Source organism: Anas acuta, chromosome 8 (assembly GCF_963932015.1).
Source record: "Anas acuta chromosome 8, bAnaAcu1.1, whole genome shotgun sequence".
NCBI classification, from domain to species: domain Eukaryota; kingdom Metazoa; phylum Chordata; class Aves; order Anseriformes; family Anatidae; genus Anas; species Anas acuta.
The window spans coordinates 6,477,641-6,501,668 of NC_088986.1; the positions used below are offsets into that span (position 1 = coordinate 6,477,641).

Genomic DNA, 24,028 nt, shown 5'->3' on the forward strand with positions numbered 1-24,028 from the left:
ATCATCTCAATCTCTGCTATCTGTAAGGTACAGCTTGCTGTACCTCCTTAGTGCTCCAAGGGGGCTTGGTTGGCTTTTTTTTTTTTGCCTCTGGTGGGGCTTCAGGTACAAGACCCTTCAGGTACAGCCAGTTCCTTTGGATATGGCCTACAGCCTGGTTGCAGAGTTTTGCTAGGGGTTGTATATATGAGCTGCATGTTTGATAGAGGCACTGTAGCATTGATACAGTAACTTTGATCGTTTGATAAGAAGCAACTTTATTTGGGTTAGTTTTCAGCTGATTCAGCAAATGCGGGGGAGGGATGGGATCTATTTTAGATCTGTTTAAATCAGCTGTAAAGCTCTGCCCTGAAGATCTAGATTTTATTCAGTGTTTGCTGAGGCAGTGAAGTCAGGGTCATGTCTCCACAGAGAGCTATCAGAGGCATTTATGTGGACAGTAGGGATTTGTGTGGAAAGAACTCCACCTTTTGAGAAGGAATGGAAGAAGTGAATAGTTACAGCTAGGCACAGCATGAAGCGGAGATGAGAACTCAGCAAGGAGGAGTTGAGTGCCCTCCTTCAGGGCAAAGACAGAAGCTTGAAGAGAAATAGCAGCACAAAGGAACTAATAAAGATTTGGAGAAAGGGAAACCTCAGGGAATGAGATAGCAATGAATAAAATGAGGAAATGTAGTTAGAGAGGCAGAAAGAGCAGTGCTTTTCCTGATTTGTGTAGCAGATCTCTGTACCAGTAGTCTGTTTCTGCAGTGGGGCTAAAGAGGGGAATTTCCCTCTAAGGACAAGTTTGATGCCTTAAGTTGGAGTATATGAGTTCTATATGCCAAGTATTATTTTGAAGCAGGGTTTGATGTTTGAATTATCTATCATCAGCTTAAAACTAGTTGGGTGTTTATTCATACTGTGGACAAAGGCGGCTTCAGTAATTCCTTTTCATAGATAGAAACTTATAATCAGATTAATTTATGGAAGTATTATATTTATTCTTTTGCGGACATTGTTTTTTATCTTAACTGAGAAATACGGCTTTGACATAACATCTAAGAATAGCCAGTATTATTTTCCAACTTTTCACTAGAAAACTGAAGTCTTCCATAATGACCAAGTTTCTGTTCTTAGTTATTTCTGTAAATAATCATAGAGGTATTTATCTGTATCTTAAATCTGCCTAGGAACTTGACTTAGCCGATCAAACTATTTTTTCCCGGATCCAGTTGTTTCATCCAGGCCTACTTGTCTGTCTTCCTCGGTCTTAAACATCCTTACTGTGCAAACCTGCCATGGTATCTTTCTCTTCTGTGGCTATTTTCTGAGCACTGTTGTGTTCTACCATAAATGCTAGTCTGTTGTGGTACTCATAACTTCTCAGTTCAGGCTCCTTGTATTAATACAACAGGTGTTATTTCCCCCAGATACGTAATCTCTGGGTTAGGTTATTAGATGCAGTCATTTTCCTGCTGTCACTCTCAGAAACATAAGCATTGCTTTTTTTGTGGATGTTCATTCCCCAGTCTTTGTCTATCCATGAGTATATCCTCCCTTACATCTGAGTCTTGTCACAGAGATGGGAAGCAAGAGATGTCAGTGCTCTCCTTCAGCCAGTAGTGACTCCTTTGGAATTTGTACCTGCTGATTGCATAGCTGTTTCTTTTTGCAGCTCCTCTGCCCATGGATCATATTGAAAAGTTGGCTGCAGACTGTATGAAGGATCTGAATGAAGATGAGGAGGAAACAGAGGATGAAGACTTGGAGAAAGATACAGACCTGTTGGTATGTGTAACTTTGTTAGCGAGACGTTTTAGTGTCTTTATTATTGATTTTGTTTTTGTGGTTACCAATGGAAGCAGTTTCCCTAAAATAAAGAAAAAAATGTCTGGGATATAAAGCGATCAGACTCTCTGTTTGCGTTCAAGGTTCAACCAAAGGTTTTGGAACTTGAGAGTTGATTTTATTTTATATTTTGAGGAAAAAGAAAATTTTGAGGAACTGTTGCGCTTTTTTTACATTAGGCAGAACTGCAAGAAGTTCTGGGGGAGGAGGGCGAGACAGGAAGCTGTGGGGATGAAACAACAGCAATGGAACAGTCCCCAGCTGAATCAGAAAATGAGGAACCTGGACTGCAACCACAGGTAGGAAAGAGCTTTATGTTTCTGACAGTCTTGCTGAATCACTGCAGATGCAGATTATTACAAGGGTAATAAGCAAAGATGCACAGAGATCTTCTTGTCCTCAAAGAAACTAACAACTATGCTGCTACTGTCTTCTCTGTGGAAACTAATGCTGTACTGGTGTAGTTGAATGATTATTTTTTGGCTTGTTCTGAGGATGAATTTTAATGTAAGCATTGAATTGAGGAGGTAAACAGTTCAAATCAAGCAAGTGCCTCATTTTATATATGAGCATGCAGACAGCAGTGCAGACTTCTAGAGTTGGTATCTTTGTATTAAGCAATTTGCTGAAATCATGAGACTTGTTACACCTCAACATCTTTGACGTCTTTGTGGAATTTTTTCGTGGTAACATTAGCTTTCTCAGTTTAATTTGTCAGTTCTCATGCAGTCAAATCCTTTATTCAGTTACTGCCCTGTTTGTGTTGTGTGCTGCAGATTCCAGTGCTCCTGTGCACTGCGCCCATTAATAAGTGAGTCTGTCAGAGTTTCTATAGAGATAATGGCAATAATTACATCAGTAGCCATCCAAAATGTCTCTGTAGCTGTGGAGTGTTTCTAAGTAGCTACTCATAACTTTTGCTGCTGTTGTCACTTAACTGATTGCAAGCTGTAGGAGGAGAAAAAACAACTCCTAGAGTAAAATCAGGTAGGAGAACCCCTGAAGGGAGTGAACTAGCATGTTTAGAAAATGAGAAAAGAAAAAGTCAAGATTTGTGCCAAAATACTTCTTCACACCCTCTGTTATGTGGTGTTTGAGAGACTTCACTGTTCTCCCTCACCTACTCTCTAACCACATGTCTCCTATTACCCTGTTTTCTAAATGTCTCCACCCACTCTTCTCTATTACGCCTTTGAGAGAAAGCCCAGAGGTGGATCTAGGGACCGTTAGCGTAGTACAAGTACTCCTCTGTTTCAGAGAGGCTGTTTCGTCCTTCATTAACACGAGAGCATGTAGAAGAGGAATGTTTGTTTTTCAGTGCTTTGCAAAAACTCGTATCATTTGATTAAATAAGTTTTCTTCATTTGTTTTATTATTTTTTTCTGAGACCACCTCACTTCCTGCTGTTACCAGTGAGATGCAACAGACAATAGAGAAGAGAATTGCTAACTATAGGACGGCAATTTCAAACGCAAAGGAGTCGGGTGAGAGTGTCAAACTACGCCGATACGAAAGAGGCCTTAAGGTAAGTTGGATTCATAAGTTACGTGAACGAGAGGGAGGCACAATCTGTTCTCTGAGGTGTAGCTCAGTCTTTCCAGATGTGTGAAATTGCTCAGATGGGAAAGAAATTCTAATTTGCTGCCTTAAGCTACTTTAAAAATATTTCCTGTTACTTACTACTGGTCTAGTGTGTAAGTACACAGATAAAGTGTAACTTCAGATGTCTTCTGTGCATCAGCTCTGTTGAATGTGGCAAGTGGTAGCTGGAGGCAGAGGATATGGTAAATGCTGATGTTAAACCTGCCCATCTAGATGAGAAATTCCCCTGTGATGACTGTTCAGTGTTACCTCAAAGCGAAGTTTCAGGGCTTTCCTAGCACAAACACTTGCCAGTTCATCACTGGTGCTTCAGGTACTAACCTGCTCAGCTGTGTGAGATAAAGACAGGATACCTTTCTCTGGGTGTGTTGGCTGTGCTTGAAATTGAATCCAACAGGCTTTTTCACAAGGACGATTACGAACTGGTGAGGAGCAGTTTCTTCAGCTTTGCATCTTCTCAGCCAGGTGGCGTGCTTGTAGTTAGTTTGTAGTGCCCAGTGGTTACCCATGCAGGGTGCCTCTACTTCCCTGTTTGTTTTCATCTGATCTCCTGCGTCACCTCAGATGGCAGCAGCCTCTGTCTGGTTAAGCAAAACTTTATAATCCAGCACTGTCCATTGCGGGAAGAGTGTAATGTTTGACTAGCTACCAAGGGGCTTAGTATGCAAAGGGAACAACTGAGTGTGTCTGCTTGCCTACCAGCTCTGAAAGGAATGTGCACAAAACCACCTGACCTTTCAGAGGGATAGCCAAACCAACTTCCTTCACCAAATACAGAAACCTAATGCTCTGTTTGCCACTTCTTTGCTTTTTTTTTTTTTTTCTTCAAGGTGGGGAGTTTCCACGTACTTTAGTGGTGTAGCTAAGGTTAGTAGGCTAGATCTTACTTCACAGCTTTCAGTTCTTTAATGAGCTAGATGACACACTAGAAAATGATGTACAGTTATTTCATGTACTTGGTTCTTGGAACTGTGAACTTCAATCTCAGAGCGTCTTAATTCCATTTCCAGTCAATTTGTCATCCCACACGTGGTAAACAGAGAGCTGCATGTGGGTTGCTGGACTGGTCTGAACCCCAGTCTCACATGCAATCAGTCCAAAGTGTATTTATCACTGTTGCTTAATAGGTTAAACAAAGCCATGGCTAACTGAAAATAGCAGTGATTCTGGCACCGATGAGATTTTATTGGTGGTTTTCCGTGTTTCCATTTCAGTTTCAGTGGAAAGTGAAGGAAGTAAAAACTTCTGCTTTGGCATAAAGAACATGGTGCTCTTTTGTCTGACTGTTAGTTTTAAAAATAATTTTAAGAACACTGTGAACACTGTGCAGGTAATACTCATTGTGGAAGAAGGATTTTAAAGAAAAGGAGCAGCAGTTAGCCCAAGTTACAGATGGTGAGAGATTCTTGTCATAGGTCACCAGCTGAAGTCCCGTGTCCTTTGCTCAGATTTAATGGCTTTTCTCATCCCCATGAAAGAAGTATGCAGACTCCTCCTTTCCCTAAAGCCATGTTTGCAGTGACATTTCAGTGTAGTTTATTTTATTTTGTTTTACAGACAAAATGCATATACAGTTGGTATAAATGGCTTCCTTGGTGACTGTGACAAATCTAACTGTATGCACATCAGCCATCTGATAATTCTAGGTGCTGAGGTACTTCAGTTACCTAGTTTGTGTAGCAAGTCCTTTGCATTGTTTGCTCTGATAATTGGGCTCCTTTCACAAGTGCTGAAGTTGCCCTTACAGAAAAATAGGGAATGCTAAAGGGCAACAGTTTCTAGTGATGAGCTTAATAGATCCTACCATGAATGGGGGAATTAATGTCGTTTGATGATTTTATGCTAGCAATAGGTTTGATGAAAATGCCAATTAACTTTGCTGTTTCATCTCTGCCAGACACTGGAAACCATGCTGGCTGCAGTGAAGAGAGGCAAAAAAATCAATGAGGAAGAAATTCCACCTCCTGTTGCAACAGGAAAGAGCTCTTCTCACATATCTCAAGCCACAGGAGCAGAGCAGGAGATTTCAGGAGATTCAGTCAGTGTCCCACCAGAGAGTAGAGCTGAGTCTGCTGCAGATGATGAGCAGAAGACTTCTCGTGAGTCAGAGCAGCATCTGGAATCAGAGTCTCTACAGGGTCATGCTGTTTCTAGTCCTACCACGGAAACAGGTACCATGATCTGAGAGGATAGGCAGCTGCAACATGAATGTTCATGCTACATCTTTCTCTGTTTTAAATTGCGTTGCAAGGCACTGCTTATGTTGGCACTTCCCTGCTGAATATTTCAGATACGGCTGTCCATGGGATGCTGAATTTCTGGCAGTCCTATCACATACTGTTATAAAACTCTGGTATACAGTGTACCAGTATGTTTCACTTAACATTTACTGTGCCTCGGTTTCTCATTCAGTATTGTGACATGTAGGATTCCAAGCTTTAAAGAGTTTTTGAACCCCTAAGAGATGATTTTTTTTTTCATTTTTCTTTTTTTCGTCTTTTTTTCATGTGATTTTTTTTCATGACATATGATTGAAAGCAATGCAGGAGTGAATAGATGAACATAGCAAGAGAAACACATCTTGCGTGTTCTGTGTAAGTCTCAGTACTGTTTCCTTCTCACAGATCTCCAGAACAGCAACACACGAGCAATATTACTGATGAGGCAGAAGGAGTATAAAATAGCAGCTCTGAAAGCCAAACAGCAAGGGAACCTGGAGAAGGCAAAGGAATACATGAAGACAGGCAAGGTACGCACATGTGAAATCCTGTGTAAATCCTGTTCTAAACGTAACTGTGCTGTACTCACACACCACACTTATGCATTCACTGAATGTCAAATGTTCATTGCGACAGCTAGCAAGTCTTGGACATACTAGAATACCCCTTCTGTTTTGTTTTTCTGCATTAGAAATTTGATGTGGTCTTAGAAGCTTTGGACAGTGGGCAGCCAGTAGACCTCCAGAATATGCCTCCATCTCCTCAGGGTAAGGCTCATTTTACAGAATTTTTTTATAAGTCTCTCTGTGCTGTAATGTAAAATGATTCATAATTGATTGCAAAACTATGAGAATTGAAGATTACTTAGGTCTGAGACTTGCTGAACATTCAAATTCTAATCAAGACCATCCAAGCAAAGTGATGTATCATTTTTTGTATTAAAGTTACTCTCTTTGAATCACAAAGTTCAAGTAAGTAACGATGTCTAATTTTCCCATTTTTGTAATTTTAGATAAAAGCAGCCAATCTTTGAAGAGGCAGGGAAAGGGGGTTATGACAAATGCTCAAAGTTTGCTGTAGTATTTAATGACTTTATGTGTTTCAACTGAGGTTCATAAGGTTCTAGGTTAAAAAACTAACAGATACACTCATTCTGGATACAGATGATTTCAGTGCATTAGTCTAAATATTAAGGGAAGGTAACAATATTGAAGATATCCTTGTAGGAGACTTATTAAAATGGAGCTAATATTATTAGCAGCAACGGTTGCAAGTCAGTGTTTTAGACAGTTTACTGTGAGTGGTAATTATTTTATTTCAATATTGTTATTTATTTATTATTTATTTTATTAATTAAATATATTAATATTTATTAGGAGTTTTACGACTTCTCAGGTTCTAAACTGATCACCAAGTGGCATTAGAGAGAAATTTCACCCATGGCATATTCTGACATTAAAAAGTGGAAGATCTTTGTAGTGGATATTTTCCCAGTTTTCTAAAATAACTGCTATTGCACAGTGCTGGAAACTTGTTTTTCTGAATAGACAGTATTACTTGCTTCCCTTTTCGGCACATTGTTTGTTACTAGGATATTTTAGTCAATTTAGCAATCTGTTTCACACTTTCCATCTGCCAAGATAGCAAGTTATGTTTTGGGAAAGAATTCTTAGAATACCTGAACTTGTTTTACATTTTTTCTTCATAAGCAGCACCAAGCAAAATTAAATTAGTATTTGAGATTTTTCTACTGTAAAGCATTTGCTCTGAAACTTTAGACTCATCTTGCCACCCAAATATTGTTTTGAATCCAAAAAGCTTTCTGGAAGAGGATGTGATCAAATTGATGGTTTTCTTACTAACATGAGTTGTCTTGCTGTTTATAGAACGTGCTGTGAATCTTATTGCTTTCCTTGCTTTGCAGATCTTGAAAGCTTAGGAAATGTACAAGGTACATCCAAGCAAAAGGTACCAGCTCCAGTGGGAAGTTCCCAAGGTCTTATATCACCTGAACCTCGGAACCAAGAAGCTTCAGGTAGGACTTGATTTTTTGTAGGAAGACATAAAAATAGCAGGGGGGGAAGGCATTTTCAGGTCTGCTCTTGCCAGTCAACTACAGCAGGATTGAGAGTACCTAGCTATGTTCCTGAATACTGTTTGCTGATGATTACATCTGTACTTTTTGTTCTGGACCAGTAATGCAAACAAAAATTAGTAAGACTTTGCAATTAAGTTTTTGTCTCTGCAGAAGGTAAGGAAAGGTCTGAAAAAGGCAGCTCGTGTTTTGAAGTCTGAATCATGTAGCTTTTCATTGTCTGTCTTATTTCAAGCTTCTCTGCAGCAACCAAAAACAGTGCTGGAAGCATTGCAGCAAAGGCTTGAGAAGTACAAGTCAGCAGCAGCACAAGCTAAAGCAAGTGGGGATGATCGGAAAGCCAGAATGCACGAGAGGATAGCCAAGGTATATAAAATGACATTGTAGAAAGCTGCTTGCATCCAGCAAAGCCATTTGAATTAATTATCTTGCTGAAGTCTTTTTCTGTGATAAAATAATTTTTGTGTTGTCCTTTTGTTTGGCAAGAATTCCACTGGGGAAACTGAAACTTTCAGAGGAAGGAGAAACAAAATACAGGTGTTGCGGCTCTGCTGATATAAAACCAATTCAGAGGCGAGGCACATACTGTAAATGATAAATAATAAGGAGGGAAAGCTCTTCGGACATTTATGCCAGAAGAATTTTAAAAACGTGTTGTCCATTTCTGAGCTGCAGAAATTTCAGAGCTGAGTTCCTATCCAAAGATTCTGCTTCATAATGTGTTGATGAAGTAACTTAAACTTTCCTAACATTTTAGATCTTTAGGTTTCAAAGCAGTATTTTTACTTTACAATTTTTGCTATGTCAGAAACACGTGTAAATAATCATTGAAGAAGCATTGGCTTCAGAATTAGAGGGCAGTGGTATGCACATACAACTTGATAGCAAAACACTGAGCATTCTGCAATATTTATGCTGGTTAAATATGATGATTGACACAGTTAAAATTAAACTCTACTTTATGTCTTACTGAGTGGCTTTTATTACAGCAATACCAAGATGCTATAAGAGCCCATAAAGCGGGGAGAAAAGTGAATTTTTCCGAGCTACCTGTTCCTCCTGGTAAGTGTGAACATAAAATGTCCTGATCCCAACTTCTGTATGCCTGCTGGGCTCTGGAGGAGGTGTGCAGATACGGCCTCCTTGTCCTGTGGAACAGCTCCTCATTTTTCTCAGTTAGTGGGCTGGCCTTATTGTTTGGTGGCGTTGAAGAATACGTTTTAAAACTGTTTATCAAAATACTCCTAAACTTTCACTCTGGTGAATATTCCTGGATGCTTGTTTGAGAGTGTCAGAACTGAAAGCAATCCTGTTCAGAGAATTAAACAACTTAATCATGGGCAGGTGTTGAAAAAGGCACCTGTCCTCTGTGCCAGCCCTTCTAAAGGAAAAAAGTAAACTTGGGATGTGTTGTCTCTTTAGTTAACTGGATGGAGATTTTTGAAACTGGAAGAAAATTACCTGATGTTTTCAATTCTGTTTCTTCCCAGCAGCAGCCTCAGAACTATATTTAATTAAATAGCTCCTTTCAACACCTGACAAGTCAGATCAATATTGCAGTTCTCAAGGCTAGTAAAAGTAGTATCCAGAGATTAAACAAATCATGCCTGTGGTCACACTGAGACAGTGAGAGAAGCAGAAACCAAACCTGCTCCATGAGACACTCTGCCTCCTGTTTATCTTCTTCACAATGTATATTGCTGTGTCTGTAAAGATTTGGGCAAGGTTATCCAGGAATATTTCACCTCTGGCTTGCGTGATACTATTTCCTCCCCTTTGAAGCATCATTCCTTTTGCATTGTGCCTAATGAGTTGTGATAAGATGCACAAAGCACTGCAAAGTGGTGCCTAGGTTTTCTAAGTTAAAAAAAAAATCCTTGAGCTTGTGGCTTTTTTTGTCATTGTCAAATGTAACAACAGGAAACACTGTAGTAGGAGTAAAGTAGTACTAAAGTGGGCAGTGCTAGCTCTGTCAGGTCATGTACTGGTTTGAACAGTCCCTGCTTTGAAGCTGTCCCTGGAAAACAGTTCAGCCACCCTTGCTCTAGAACGTGATCTCTTTTGTAGTGAATAGCAGGTGTTGTAAGAGTGAGGTACTCCATGTTTAGCATTCTGGAAATATGCATAACTCCATAATTTCCTTACTCAGCTGTAAGTTTTCCAGCCGGCATTTAGAGGCCGTATGATTTACATTGAAGATGACAGTAAGGCAGTCACTGAAACCACAATGAGATTATAATGGACTGACTGCATTTCATTGCATCTGGATGATGATAAGTAGCAGCTTTGACCTTCGTGGAGCCAGAAATGCTACCTACTAATGGATCAAGTGTCACATGGGGGCATCAGTGTAAGATTCTGCCTGCCTGTGTACCTCAAGCTTGTTCTGTCCCCTTAGCAGCCATCTCCAGGCTCAGAAGCAGTTTAGTCGTTATTTCTTGTCATTTCTAATGAGACAGGCAACAGGAATTCTTGCTGCATATTAACAAGATAAATCTTTTTAATTTAGAAAGCCAGCAGTGTCTCTGTATCTCGTTGTTTAAAGCTGATGCTGAACTGGTAGCATGGAAATCAGAATTTATCTTCCATCATCCAGCCTTCCTCCCATCTGTAAAAGGATGCCTTACTTTACAACCTCTCCATTGCAGTAGATTTTCAGCATATACTTCAAGGACTAGTGTTACAGTTCATTTTTTGGGCTTCAGTGATGCGTTATTTCTTACTGTATGGGACAGCACTGATTTTTCTCATGGACCATGTGCCATCTAAGGTGAGGCTGTAGTGAGAGAGAAAAAGAGACAGCAACTTCTTACACAATCTGCTGTCCTTCTATGTAAAGGAGAGAGTAAATTCTTTGCTGGGTCTGGAGGTACCTCTTAACAAATTCTTGGGGTTGTAAGGTTCCTTGGCTGCATGTCAGTTGCTGAACTTAGAAAACCATGCTCTGTTGTCATCATTTTAGCATCATCCCTTTAAGCCTGGATATCAGGGTGAGGTCTGATTGTAAGCCCACCAGTCAGTCTGTTTAGCAAGGGTTTGTGGCCTTGGCCTCGGTCTAGTTATACTGCCTTCTGCAATACATGTGACAATGTTACCTGGATAGAAATAGCCTTACAGAAAAGGGGAAAAAACAAACAAACATGAAAGACATACAGTGTCTTATGTAACCCTTTACTTCTATATTCTTTTCCTCCTCAGGATTTCCCCCTCTTCCTGGTGTTGCAGCAACTGATGGCGGCAGCACAATAGCTGCTGTTCTGGAAAATGCCGGTCAGCTGGCAAGCATGGAAGAAAATGATGAAGAAGAGGAGGTTAGTCTTACTTTCGTACATTTAGTAGTTTAAATGTTATCTCTTCTGGTTATGGAGACAAGTCCATTGGATTTCCAGTCAGGCAAATCCAGACAATCTGAGATGAAATATATTTCCCAGAATTCTGAAGAGTACAGGATCTCAGATTCTGAGAGAGGAGTACTTTATCTGCATTACAGCGTAGAAGAGAGAGATGAGATGGTTATTACAATCAGTACTTACAGACAGAATCCAGGGATCCAGAGTTTGGTTTGTTTCTTTTTCATATCTATCTTATGTGTGGGTCTTATTTCAAAATAAATACCTCAGATCCTGGCCATCTCTTTATGTTGCTCTAAAGTACTTAAATATGTGCTTTAAATCCTGCATCCCAGTAACTCCTATGTTTGTGCTTCCCCAGGATGTTCAACACTTACTGCTTCTTTTTACACAGCGTTAGCTTTTAGTCTTTGGTTTGATTTCTTTCTCTAGTTGGATTTGGTAGCCGAACTGTGCTTTCAACCAGAGTAGCTTTTAATGGAGACAATTCCTGGATGATGTCTTTTCTGCATGCATCTGTTCTTTTTGAAATCACTACCTTGTCAAACATTGCTTTTGTCCCTTCTGTAGCAGAGGTTAGGTGCTGGCATAGATTGGCTACCTACTGGCATGGCCCTGCTTAGAAACCCCAGAAGTTGAAATTAGCAGTCTGGAATGTTACACTACCCTCAAAAGTGATACCAAAAGTCTGATACACTGATAACCATGCTTGAGATACTGTCTTCCTGATTAGATTCTATGGATTTAATACGAAATTACTTCTATTATGCTAGAATGAACCTCTGACACAGGCCCCAGTTGCCAAAAAGCCTGCTCAGCTGCCTGGAAAGCCGACTCAAGTTGTTAAGCCAATTACAGTGCCATCTGCTGTAGCTGAGGAGGAAAGCTCTCCTGAGCATATGAAACAAGCTACATCGCCCTCCACCCTGGACAAGGCAGAGTCAGTGGATCATCTCCCTCCAGCTGGTAAGGTGAAGGGTTCATCATTCCCAGTGATGCCTGTGCAAGTCCTTTGCACTAGTTTTGTTTAATTCTTTGGTAAAGACTTCTTTTCATTATATTTTGGCTGAGAGCTTGTGAGTGAGTGATATAGATTTCCTCTGACAGGAGCCTCAATATATTTGCTTGCTGAATGGCAGACCCAAACCATCCATGCGGTTTTATTTCACAGAGGCAGCACGTGTAATTATAAGGTTGATTGGGTTTTTAATTGATTTTGATGTAACAAGCGTATTGATTCATAATATTCAACTCTGCTCATAGTTGAACTGCGCTCTCATTAGAGTGGACGGCTTGCTAGCGTAAATTATTCATTGATCTAATGCAGCTTCCTACATGAAACAGTGGCTGCTGCCCAGTGTTTCATCCAACAATATCAAACTGTTGTATAGGCAGTAATTCATTGATCTCTAGCCCTTCTATCACTAAGGTCACTAAGCAGTTTTCTGTACAAGATTAATTGTATAGATAGTAAGGGATGGCCACTGCCTCACTGGGTGGTTTGGGCATGCAGCAGCAGCATCCGGGCTCTCGCTGGTTCTGTTGTCATGCCATGATTGTAATCCTGTCCTTCCGTCCTGCCCTGGGCAGTTCCCTCAGGACAAAGCAGAACTGCCTGGTTGGCTGATGCAAGTTCTTGTGCAGAACGCAAAGGCATTTCACAGTGCCATCTGACAGCTTCTCTCTAGAAAATTCCATGACTCGTTTTATGAAGAACACTAAAACATAGAAGTTGTCTATTTTGGCTTTGAAAATTTATGAATCCTCATGAAATTAGGTTTGTGCAACATCAGATGGCATTTCTCTTAAATTAATCGACCTGGACTTGGTGAACGAAGTGGTAACACCTGTCTCTGGTGTTACCTGGTAATTAATTACTCAATAATCTCTCCTGGGCATTTCAAGTACCTTAAAATAAGACCAATAGGTGTAACAAAACTTAGATTCCTACTGACTTCATCTTTACAACAACGTGCCAGTACTTCGCTATCATAAAGCTATCTTTCACTAGTCAAACTCCGTTCTGTGATCCAAACATAACCTTCTTCTCTCCCCCAAAATTAAGAAGTACAGCATACATCTGACCATAAACTGTGAATTTTGTTCCCTTTTTTCTTTTTCTTTTTTTTTTTTTGTCAATGTGTGTGAGGCGATAAGAGGTGTGGGAGTGGAGTAAAACATTTACACTTAGACCTATGCCAGGAATGTCAAGGAGCCAAGATCAGTAGGATTAATGTCTTTGTTCAGTCCATTCTTCACAGATTTTCTTTGAAAATACCTGTGTTCTGCATCTCGGCTTCACAGAGCACACTGTGTTCTGGCTGTTTTGTCTCAGTGAAAACTGGCTAGCTACCTTGTCTAATTGGTTGTGGCTGATTGGGCAAGTTGCTCACAACAGCAGGGCAGCAGGCTCTTTTGCAAGGACAGGACAGGATAGGATAGTCATCTGACAGCAGTAAGCAGTATGAGCGTCATTGGTGCATTTATTTGCTGAGACAGGCACCTCTTGCAAGTGCTGTTTAGCTCGTGTTATCACTAAGCTTGTGTAGTAGAGTGCACTGGTGAATACAACACAAGTATCTTTGGAAGTGGCTGTAATGAGCTCTTTCCAAAGTGAGGTACACAAAGAGGCAGAATGCACTGACCTGTTACATGGTAAAGCAATGTTTTCTGACTTGTGGGATTGTTCTTACTGCTTTGGGAAGGAAAGAAAAGACCCAAGAATGAATAAGAAATAAAAAGATAACAAGGAGTTATAAATAAGCAGAGGTGGATATGTCTGAATGTGCCTGCACACATTGGCTTATCTGTTTTCTATTACAGATCAAGGGAGAGGATAGAAATGAGTATAGAAGAACCCTGTTTTCAGAGTTCATGTGCTCATGCAGGGTTCATGTGCTATTCACTGTCCTTTACAAATTTAAATGTCAAGCTGAAAGTTTGAATTGAGCTTTTGCTATTTACCAGTCAGCAGTACTGTAGTCTGTGTCTTCTGCCTACAAATACGGGGCTGTAAGTTCTGTTTTGGCACTTATATATAAGTATCTTTGTGAAGTGCCGTGAGATTATTTTTTTAATGCAGGATGCCATGATATAAGGAAGCGTGTTGTTTATTGGCCAGTGTCAATTTCAATGAAGTGCAGTAAGGAAATGTCCTTAGCTTATGTCTGTACTTTTACTGACCTTTCTCTGGCTAAAAAATGAACATGATAAACCTGTTTCAGGGCCATGGCAGTGTCAGATGAGTGAGTTATACAATTTTTTTTTCCAGCTAGGCAACAGCTGGAATTTCTGGAGAACAGAAAGAAGCAGTACATGAAGGCAGCCGTCAAAGCAAAGAAGGAAAATAACCTTGAACAGGCTAAAATGTATCTCAGAACAGCTAAGAGCTTTGACCCAAAGATTGAGGAAGCAAAACGTGGCAAACCTGTTGATATTTCCAAGGTTAGTAGGACTGCTAGTATTCTGCTTTGTGTCATTTTCTTGGACATCTAAGTGCATACTTCAAACACTGAATGATTTAATAATATTTCTTGACACAAACTTAAAATCAGTTAAAACTGCTTAAATAGCAAATGTGGATACTGAGCCCTGAAATTCCCGTATATCTTGGTCTTGTTTGCTTTTCTACTCCTCACATATGCCAGGTTCTGAGAAAATTCCGTTTCCATGAACCATTTGCTCCCTGATGTGCAGTGGCACATCTAAACCATGCAGCTTGGAAGTATTTCCTGGGTTTAGGGTGTGAGTACACCTCCTGGTTATGTACTAAATCCATTTTGGGATGAGGATCAGATATATGTGATCCAGTGATGCCCTAGTTCTTATTGGTATATGGGTAGGTGTGGAAATCACACTGCACTGTAATAGCTCTCATGACCTGAATAATCAGGGAGCTAGGCCTGTGAGACATTTTGCAGAGTCTTATGACTTAAGTAATTGTCAGACAGTGGTATAAGTAGTGGTTGGTTTGGAATTACCTTGAGAATAAAAACGGCTTGTCTCCCTTCACTGACCTTTCCATACATTCTGACTGCTTTTTCGCTACTTCGTTATTTCTTACAAGCCCCTTACAAGGGCTCTGAAATGTGGTGTTCTTGTGTTGCAGCTGCCATCACCCCCCACAGATGATGAGGGTGATTTTATCTTCATACACCATGAAGATCTCAAAGTGTCCCAGAAAGCAGAGGAAGTATACGCACAGCTCATAAAATTGCTGAAGGACCAACATGAGGTAACCAGTTTATCCATTTTAGAAATGCCTTTTTAAAACGAACAAACAAAAAATTTTTCTATGGGTTTTATTAATATTCTTTTAAGATATTTCTGATTATGTGTCCTAGAGCAAACAATTTTTAGAGTTGTATTCTCCACTAGTTGAAGTTAGAGGGTATGCTTGGAGGTTTGGGACTGTCAAATTATCACTGTTAGGTCTGGGTGATCAGGTTTGAGAGTAGTACCTGAATGAGTAAGACTAGCCCTTGGGTGAAACTCATCTCTAGAAATTAAGTGATTTAAAAAGTAGTAGGACAGCGCAGCTCAAATAAATTCTGTGCTTGGCTTTAGACTTAAAGTACTGGGGGATGGATGGTTTTGGGTGATTTGGGAAGACTCTGGATTTTGACTTTTCTTAAATTAGGTGGTCATCAGCTTCAAAACTTGCTGCCAATGATGAATTTGTGAGTAAAGATCATTATTAATTGCATCTGTATTTGTGTGTTTCTGTCGACAGAGATGTTTGCAGTATTCCAAGCAGTTCATGCACCTGGGAAATGTAGCTGAAACAACTCGGTAAGACCTGCTGCCTGCTGTTAGGCTTCTCAAAATGTGAACATTTCACACTGGAGTCCCCTGATGCCCCTAAAGATGACAGGGGTACAGGTTGCTACAGTTCTCCTTGTGAAAGGCTTGGTAGCTGTGAGGCCTACAGCTCCAAGATGCTCTCAGACCTCCCCTGTGAGGCTTACCCTGTGCCCTGTATCTGGCAGAATGTTCTGTTTGATGTTGCACTGTGTGTGTAACTTCTCTCTTGCATTTACTTAGGTTTGAGAAACTGGCACAAGGTTGTAAAAAGGACTTAGACATCCTACAGCTTGCACAAGCACAAGGAATGGATCCTCCAAGCCATCACTTTGAGGAGAGAACCTTTAAAATGATAAGGTACGCTCTGCTGCTTCAGCCACTTTCTGCCTATCTCACTCAATCTTGGTGTCTTTGGGCTCTGTTCTTGGCATTTTCCACTATTCCGTAGACGTGTTTTTTTATCTTTGTTCGTGCTCTTTCCTTGTTCTTCTGTAATTTCTGAAGATCATCTGTGTAGGAATATGCTATTGAAAAAGTCCTGACAAATACCAACGGCATCCTGGTCTGGCAGCGGATCAGGTGGTGTTGGGATGCTGGGGTGAATACACTTCTTTGTCTTTATTTTTTCACAGGATATTTTCTGAGCTCAACAGCACAGAAATGCACCTTCTTATTGTCAGGGGGATAAATCTCCCAGCTCCGCCAGGTATGAAAGCGCAAAGTAGTGTGGTCTTTTTCTCTGAGTATGTAGGGGGAAGTAGTGAGGAACATGATCTTCTACCTTGAAGACCACTCAAGGATCAGACCTTTGTAGCCAGCATTCATTAAAACAAAATAGCCAGGTTTCAGGCTCAAACAGCAAACAACAGAAAACAAGCCCCACCCTTAAACAGTGTTAAAAACACAAACTAAACCAATAGAAGAATAAAGAGAATCTGTTCCTTCTGCACAGAGGGATGAACTTTAAATTTGTCAAGGGTTCACTTACAGCTGGGTCATAGTTTAAATATCATATGCATCTTCTATTTTGTTCTGACTACCTTCTGTAATGCTGCACCATCCTTCTATGTTCTGACCCCTCAGCAGACAGGAGTTGCTCTTGTCAACATCACTGCTGCTAGTTCCTTCTTTTGAGGGGCTTGTAAACAATTTGTGCTAGATTAGATTGTCTAAGGACTAACAAAAGCATTAAGAAAGTGAGTGTTTTCTTTTGGATGCCAGCTTTCTATGGATTTCAGATTGGTGGATGGTTTTTATTTCAGTTGCTGTTAAGTAACAGGCCACAAGTTGGGTAGAAAATCAGTTAGGCACTTTTGAAAATCCTGCTCAAAATTACAGATGCAGTGAAAGTATTTGTATTAGCTGTTCAGACTGACTTATTCTTCTCTCATTCAGGTGTGGCACCAAAAGATTTAGATGCATTCGTGAAGTTTGAATTTCATTACCCAAGCACGGTGAGTGTGTGTCCTGACTTCTGTTCCTCAGTCTGTGACCCTTGCCATTGTATTAGCTTGTGAGGGCTTCTAGGAGGGAGTGCAGGCTTTCTTCTGGAAAGGGAGAAAACACTTCTAGACATACTGCTTCAATATATTTAAAAAAACAACCTTTTTTTTTTTCTTAACTTTTTTTCTCTTAACTCTGTGACAGTCCAAAGCCTAGGTTCTTACATACTAATAAATTTAGCAGCAATTCCACTAAGATAAATTCAGTTACCTGTGGGAAATTGGTCGTGGCCAGATCATGTTTGTGTTTGAGTTACACAGGACTTCAATGGATGAGCATGCCCCATTAGGATGGCTGAAAACAGCATTGGTCTGTGTGAGCAATTTTCTGGGGAATGAGTAATAATCAACAAAATTGATTTTAATCTGTTTTGTTATTAAAAAAAAAAAAAAAGAAAAGAAAAAAAAAGCCAGATTTCTACTGCTTAGCTAAGAAGCAAATACATGACCTTTCCCTTCATAGCTCAAGTCAGTTTTACAAAGTAGCTGCAATAATTAGGTCACATTGTCCTTGTGCAGTCTCCAGAGATTTAGTTTGTACTCTGCTTTAGGTTAAAAGTTAATTTATTTTGGTGACAGATTGATTGTCAGGCAAAATAATAGTAGGACAATTCCCTGGATGATTTGTGATGAATTCCTTATTATTCCAACTAATGCAGAAGCAACAGAATTACTGTGTCGCAGAATGTGCATAGTTTGTCGTGTGACTTAGCAGCAGTCAGGAACTTCATGATGATTGGATTGAATTGAACGTGACCATGCAGCTTATCTGGGGCACTTGTATTTAATGTTTTGTCGTCTTCTTTATCTAGTACTATTATTGCAACCACAATGAAATGCAAATATTTCAGTCTTCAGTGTACCATGAATCCTTTTTATCATTTAGATAATGCCCTTCTGAACCTCAAATTTCTTGCATAGAAATAAAAAAGAGCTGGTAATAAAATAGTTACTACTCTTTATATTGAAACAGTATCTGATGTTTTTATGTAACCTGTGTCTCTTTTAATAGGAGCAACCTCAAAAGAGCAAAACACCTGTAATTAACAATAACAATTGTCCAGGTTAGTACTTCTTCTGGGACAAAGGAAAAAACAACATGCATTAGAAATTACTGGAGAGGACTAGGCAGTCTTACGCTACGAATTAGGCAGGAGGGCCTCCCACCACCTTTTTTCATGTTTGTTATCAATGGGCATGTTAGAAGGTGAAGTCCGGCAGTGACAGCACTGCTTCACCCTCATCCCAAAATTGGTGGTAGCTATTGTGTCATGAATTAGTGAAATGACCAAGTTACCACTCATGTTCCAGCTGTTGCTGTCAACCCTGCTGGGAGATGGTCCAGACATTTTCCTTATTACATAAGTTAAGTTATTAACTCCAAAATCTCCAGGGATCAGATCCTTTTCAGTAAGATTCTGCTGATCTGCTGGTGTTTCCAAATCTGTCAAAGCGTCACTGTAGAAATAGGGTGGTCGTTTTTGTTAGGATGGTGTGTCTTGAGACTGAAATACTTTTGTTGTACCTTTTGAAAAACATCCCTTTGTACTTAGAAAATACCAGTATTAGACTTACCATGCACAATCATCTTGCACTTTGAGTTTGGCTTATTACTATATTGTTTTTTTCTGTTCTTGCAGCAAGCAGCCATCTAGTATCAAAGCTTTGAAATCAATACACAAATTGCTAGTTTTGATAGTTCTTGCTATGCTCAGTAATGAAAATGATGCTAAAACAGCATTAGTTGTGTTGTTAGAACACTCCTTCCCAGTCACCCCAACTTCCCTGAGAAGGGTGTCTTTCTTAAATGAGACAAACAGATAAACAGAGGTGTGAGTATGTGCACATAATAGAACACTGAGCTTAATTTGACTTTCACGGCTTTCTTTCATTTGTCTGTTTTTTGACTGTAGAATACAACCAGTTGTTCAAGCTGAACATCAACCGAAATCACCGAGGTTTCCGACGAGCAATTCGCTCCAAAGGAATTAAATTTGAAGTATTTCATAAAGGGTAAGTTCACAGTTTGCTCCTCCTCTTTGCTTCTTTTGTAAGGGTTGGAAAGGGTGTTGTAGCTGAAATTTATGAAGCAAAAACGTATGATTTATCTTTAACTTGGCAATAAAAAGCTGTCTCGTTCTCGTGTCTGAGAACTCCTTTCAAAATGCGCCTGATCTCTGTATCTTCCCCTAGGGGGAAAAAAGCAAAAGTTAAGTAACTTGGCTTATAAGTAGAAGATCAGTTGAGGATTAGTGCATTAAGACAAATTGATGAGAAAAAGGTAATGATTCAGCATCAGGTTGTTTGATTCTTGTCCAATTTGTTTTTAATTATCTGAACTAGAAGATGTAAGTGCTGTATGGAATAACTTTGTAAAATAAAGAAGTTCAGGTGACAGCAAAATATTAACAGCAGTAAAGCAGATGACAGAGATGGCAGAACTGGTTTTATTTTTAGAGGATCTTAAAGTATCTGCTGAATGCTGCTAGCAAACTGTTTGACTATTTTGAGAGAGAGAGACTGCTCTCATCTCAGAGATCAACAGGATGAGATAGATACTAGCAATTGGTAACACCAAAGGGAATCATCCTATGTCTAGGCTCATTACTGATTTGTTCAAAATCTGGATGACCTCTACTCACTAATCCCACTGTTAGCTGTGATCCATGACTTGGATGAGATGTTAGATAACCTGTTTCTGTCTTGGCAGCTCTTTGTGCTGTTCTTTGCTGTTGGGATATGCAGAAATGATCCATAGTTTCTCTGAGATGGTTTTAAAGCCTCTTAATTTGTGAGGAAAAGCCCCACTGTTTTTATTACAGACCTTCTTTTGTATCTCTATTGAAACTGTAGCTAACTTTCTTCCTCTGTCAGTCCAGACTGCTCTTCTGCTCTGTTGTTCAGGATTTCACTGTTGGAGATCCTGCCTGTTTTGCACAGATCTGTTTTAAACAAATGTAAACACTTTTTTTTTTCCCCTTATTTTCTGCATACCATTGCGCACATGGGGCATATCTTAGGCTCTTACCATCTGGAACTGTGCACGTTCTTAGGTTCTGAGCTCGGGCTTGAGTTCACCCATTGGGAAATGTTCTCCAGTGATTCGTGAAACTGTGTGCCAGCTCCAGATTGGCCTTTGAAGCCTTTCTGAAGATAAGCACAAAAATCTATGTGAGATTTCTCTTCTGGCTCTGAGGTTTTGTGTTCTTAGAACAGGAATTTAACAAGTTAAATATACGGTTAGGAATATACAACAAACATACACAAAATAAAAGGAATGGGAGGTGGCAGTTCCCCATGGTATATAGCAACAGGGAAAGAAAAGAAGAGATGCACTGTGACCACCTCCCTTACCCATCTTCTCAGGACAGAAAGGGGCTGCCACTCCCCCTATAAACTGTGTTTATGCACAACAGCTTACAGAAGTGCAGGGCATGCTTCCTGCTGTGGTATGTGACACCCAAGATACCAAACAGGCCCAGCTGCCACCCCTTCACAGCAGTATTCCTGCTGTCTTCGTTTGCTTCTTGCTGTTGATTTGCCTGCTTAACCGCAGCCCTGGAACAGTGGAGAAAGGAGAGGATCACGCAATCCAGGCTCTTTTCAAAAGACTGTCAGCTCATGGTCTTTCTCCAGAATAATACAGAAATGCTTGTGGATGTTAGAGATTAAGGGTAGCTCTTTGTCCATCTCCCATGATAGCTCTTTGTCCATCTCTGATGAATTCTCTCAGTGAGCAAAGAGAACTTTTTTTCTGGTCATATAAATTAATCTTCAGTTTAGAAAACTTCTAAGTGAAAACCCAGCAATGTATTTTTCCAAAGGAGAAGTCTCTCCTTAAACTTCTGAAATCTTCTGAAGATAAAAGGAGATTTCCCCAGAGTTGTTTCTGAAGCCATAGCCTACAGCATGTTCGTTCTTCACTGCAGACTCCCTAGAACTGAGCAGTGAGGAACCAGTTGTTACTGCTTCTTGGACTAGAAAATGGAAAAATGCTAAAAAATCAGCTAGAATAATTGCTACTTCTCTTCTGAAGGCTACGAACAAAGCGTCCAGCATGCTGTAGTACAGTTATGTAATCCTTCATTTTAAGGTGTGTGTGAAGTATCCTAGCATGTAAGCCAACCAATTCTACTCTTTTCTAAACGATTTTGCAAGTCTACGGTACTATTAATGGAGAATACAGCCTTATTTGGAACGCTTCCTGCCAACAAAATTACTAGGAGTCATATTTGGAGGCATCACATACAGCCCTTAATGTACTTACGGCATTGTTTGTCTCTGATAACAGCAATTTCTGCTGAGATGGACAAATTGACAAATAAGTAGTCTGAGCAACTGATCTAGAGCTGTTCACTCTCTTTCTCATTCTGCTGCTAGTAAAGAGACACAGGCAAACCAAAAAACAGCTTTGGTGTGACCTCCCCTGGTCATTCTCAGATGTCTTTGGAACATAATTCTTCCTCTCAGGATCCTGTAAACAAAAAGTGCCTTGCAGTAGAACCCATGTCTGGAATCGGTCTGAAAGCGAAGAGAGGAAGTACTGGTTGTGTTGAGGTTTCCAAGAAGGTGATGTATATTCTTTCAACAAATAAAAAAATAAATAAATCAATGATGTCCATCCTCAAGGCTCTGATGAATGAAGTGCATCTAAGATGGATGTCTTGCTGGTAAAACTGTTAAACAGAAGTGCCTGTAGCAGAGAAAAGTCCAAAGCTGGTTCTTTTCTTCGCAGATAGAAACATTCTGTGTTTAATTTCAGCAGAATAGAAATTGTGAAATTACAGTTCTGTAGTATTAGAACAATCAACGTGAAGGTGAATCAAAATAATTGCCAAAATGAAATGTTCTTACTTGTTGAAATTGAGTGTTTTAATTTATCAAGATTAAACAGAATGATTCATGTAACATTTTCCTAATAAGGAGTTTGCCAAAACAAGCACGTGCCTGTGAAATGTTTATTTTCATGAAGTGCAACTTCCTTGGGAAACTCTTCAGCCTGTTGTACTGTCCCTTGTAGAAGACAGCTGTTTGTCCTGGCTGCTCAGCTATTCTTCCTCGTCTCCTCGTGCAGGGATGAAAGCTACTGCCACTGTGAGTGGTAGTTTAGGGCTTGATTGTCTGTCCTGACTGTTCTCCACTCCAACTTGGTTGTAAGAGAATAACTAGAAAATGAGTGCTTCAGTATCTTGCCCTTGTAGTCCAGTTAACTGAGGGTTTGCCCCTTTCACCCTGGTTGTATGGTTCTACTAGTGTGACTTGACAACATCTTGGATGCCTTGATTGTACAAATAGTGAAGGCATCTTACTTTTCTTTTTCCTAATGGTCTGAAAAAACTTTGCCCTTTCCACTAAGGAAGACTTCTTTGAAACAGGTCCTTCTTCAGAAGCGACAAGCAGGTGGGGACAGCACATTTGAAACTGGACAAGCTGGAATCAGAATGTGAAGTTAGAGAGATCATCGAGGTAAGTTTTTTGGGTGAGGTGTTCTAGTAAGTAGTGTTTGAACATGAAGGAAAAATGATGGCTTTCTTTGTTAGGACCAGAAATTCAGGTGCTCCCCAGAAATGCTTGTGTTAGTAGCCAACAGATCAAAGGGTTGAACAAAGACTGCCAGAGTGGGTAGAGAACTGCCAGAGGACCCAGTAGGAGATCACAGAGAAAGCCTTAAGAAGTCCCTGAGGCTGCAGCACAGACTTGCTGGGGGCACTGCTGTGCTTCGTGTCCCCTGGGCTGCCCGAGGAGTCTGTTTGTACTTGGGGGCAGGACACGTGGTGCTGGGCAAGCAGAGCTAATGCAGCCCCTGGGAAAGCTGCTTTGCACGGTGGTGTGGAGGGCCTGCTCTGCTGAATTCTGCACTGTGGATGTGGGGAAGCACGTGGCTGCAACACCTCCCAGCCCTTGCAGTCATTTGCAGGCGATCCCTGTCATCTTCTGGTTACAGAGGAACAGTCAGTGGTTGCCTGAGGCACTGTAGTTTGACATCACTGTTTGTGTGTGTGCTAACTGCCCTTCTTTTTGTGGTTCTTTCAGATTTTTGATGGCAGGAAACCCACTGGAGGGAAACTGGAGGTAAAAGTGAGACTCAGGGAGCCCCTCAGCGGTCAGGATCTTCAAACAATTACAGAAAACTGGCTGGTCCTTGAACACTAGTTCCTACATGAGGTATGAATATGGCATCTGAAGATGGTCTGGCCAGAACTTGACAGGGCTACAGATAAACTCTGCATGGAATTAAGTCTTCTGTTGACATTGACCTAATTGCATGGCTTTAATACCATTCATCTTTATAGTTGTAGTGGTGAGCTGATACAATTTCAGAAATGAAGTTACATAATCTTCATCTTATTGGTTTGTATATCAGAGGTGCTATTCAATCACTTGAAATGCAGGGAGCATCAACTTCATTAAGGAGATTTAGAAAATAAGATTGACAAACCCCTTGGAAGGCGCTTTCTGTCCTTCCTTACTAGTTAAAAGGAACCTTTCATAGTCAGCAAGGAGCTTTCTTCCTCTACAAGAAGCTAGAGAAGGGCATTTGGTCCATGAAGTTCTGAATGCTTGGATCCATCTGAGAGGGAAACTATTGGTAATCAACTTTTTTCTGGATCCTTGAGAGTTTTGGGG

The 24,028-nt window shown here is 40.3% G+C and overlaps 1 protein-coding gene across 1 annotated transcript in view; it reads left to right on the top strand.

Moving 5' to 3' along the window:
- Positions 1–24,028, top strand: part of CC2D1B (coiled-coil and C2 domain containing 1B) — a 31,673-nt gene that overhangs the window by 5,152 nt on the left and 2,493 nt on the right. Inside the window, exons 4-24 of the mRNA XM_068691323.1 lie at positions 1,658–1,770; positions 2,010–2,129; positions 3,218–3,355; positions 5,330–5,603; positions 6,057–6,181; positions 6,343–6,418; positions 7,576–7,686; positions 7,982–8,112; positions 8,736–8,808; positions 10,945–11,057; positions 11,870–12,062; positions 14,368–14,540; positions 15,205–15,330; positions 15,829–15,887; positions 16,140–16,256; positions 16,532–16,605; positions 17,295–17,353; positions 18,414–18,465; positions 19,315–19,414; positions 22,777–22,867; positions 23,435–23,566. Of these exons, the coding sequence (XP_068547424.1) occupies positions 1,658–1,770; positions 2,010–2,129; positions 3,218–3,355; positions 5,330–5,603; positions 6,057–6,181; positions 6,343–6,418; positions 7,576–7,686; positions 7,982–8,112; positions 8,736–8,808; positions 10,945–11,057; positions 11,870–12,062; positions 14,368–14,540; positions 15,205–15,330; positions 15,829–15,887; positions 16,140–16,256; positions 16,532–16,605; positions 17,295–17,353; positions 18,414–18,465; positions 19,315–19,414; positions 22,777–22,867; positions 23,435–23,554 (2,438 nt within the window). The 3' untranslated portion in view covers positions 23,555–23,566. The remainder of the gene's footprint in view (positions 1–1,657; positions 1,771–2,009; positions 2,130–3,217; positions 3,356–5,329; positions 5,604–6,056; positions 6,182–6,342; positions 6,419–7,575; positions 7,687–7,981; positions 8,113–8,735; positions 8,809–10,944; positions 11,058–11,869; positions 12,063–14,367; positions 14,541–15,204; positions 15,331–15,828; positions 15,888–16,139; positions 16,257–16,531; positions 16,606–17,294; positions 17,354–18,413; positions 18,466–19,314; positions 19,415–22,776; positions 22,868–23,434; positions 23,567–24,028) is intronic.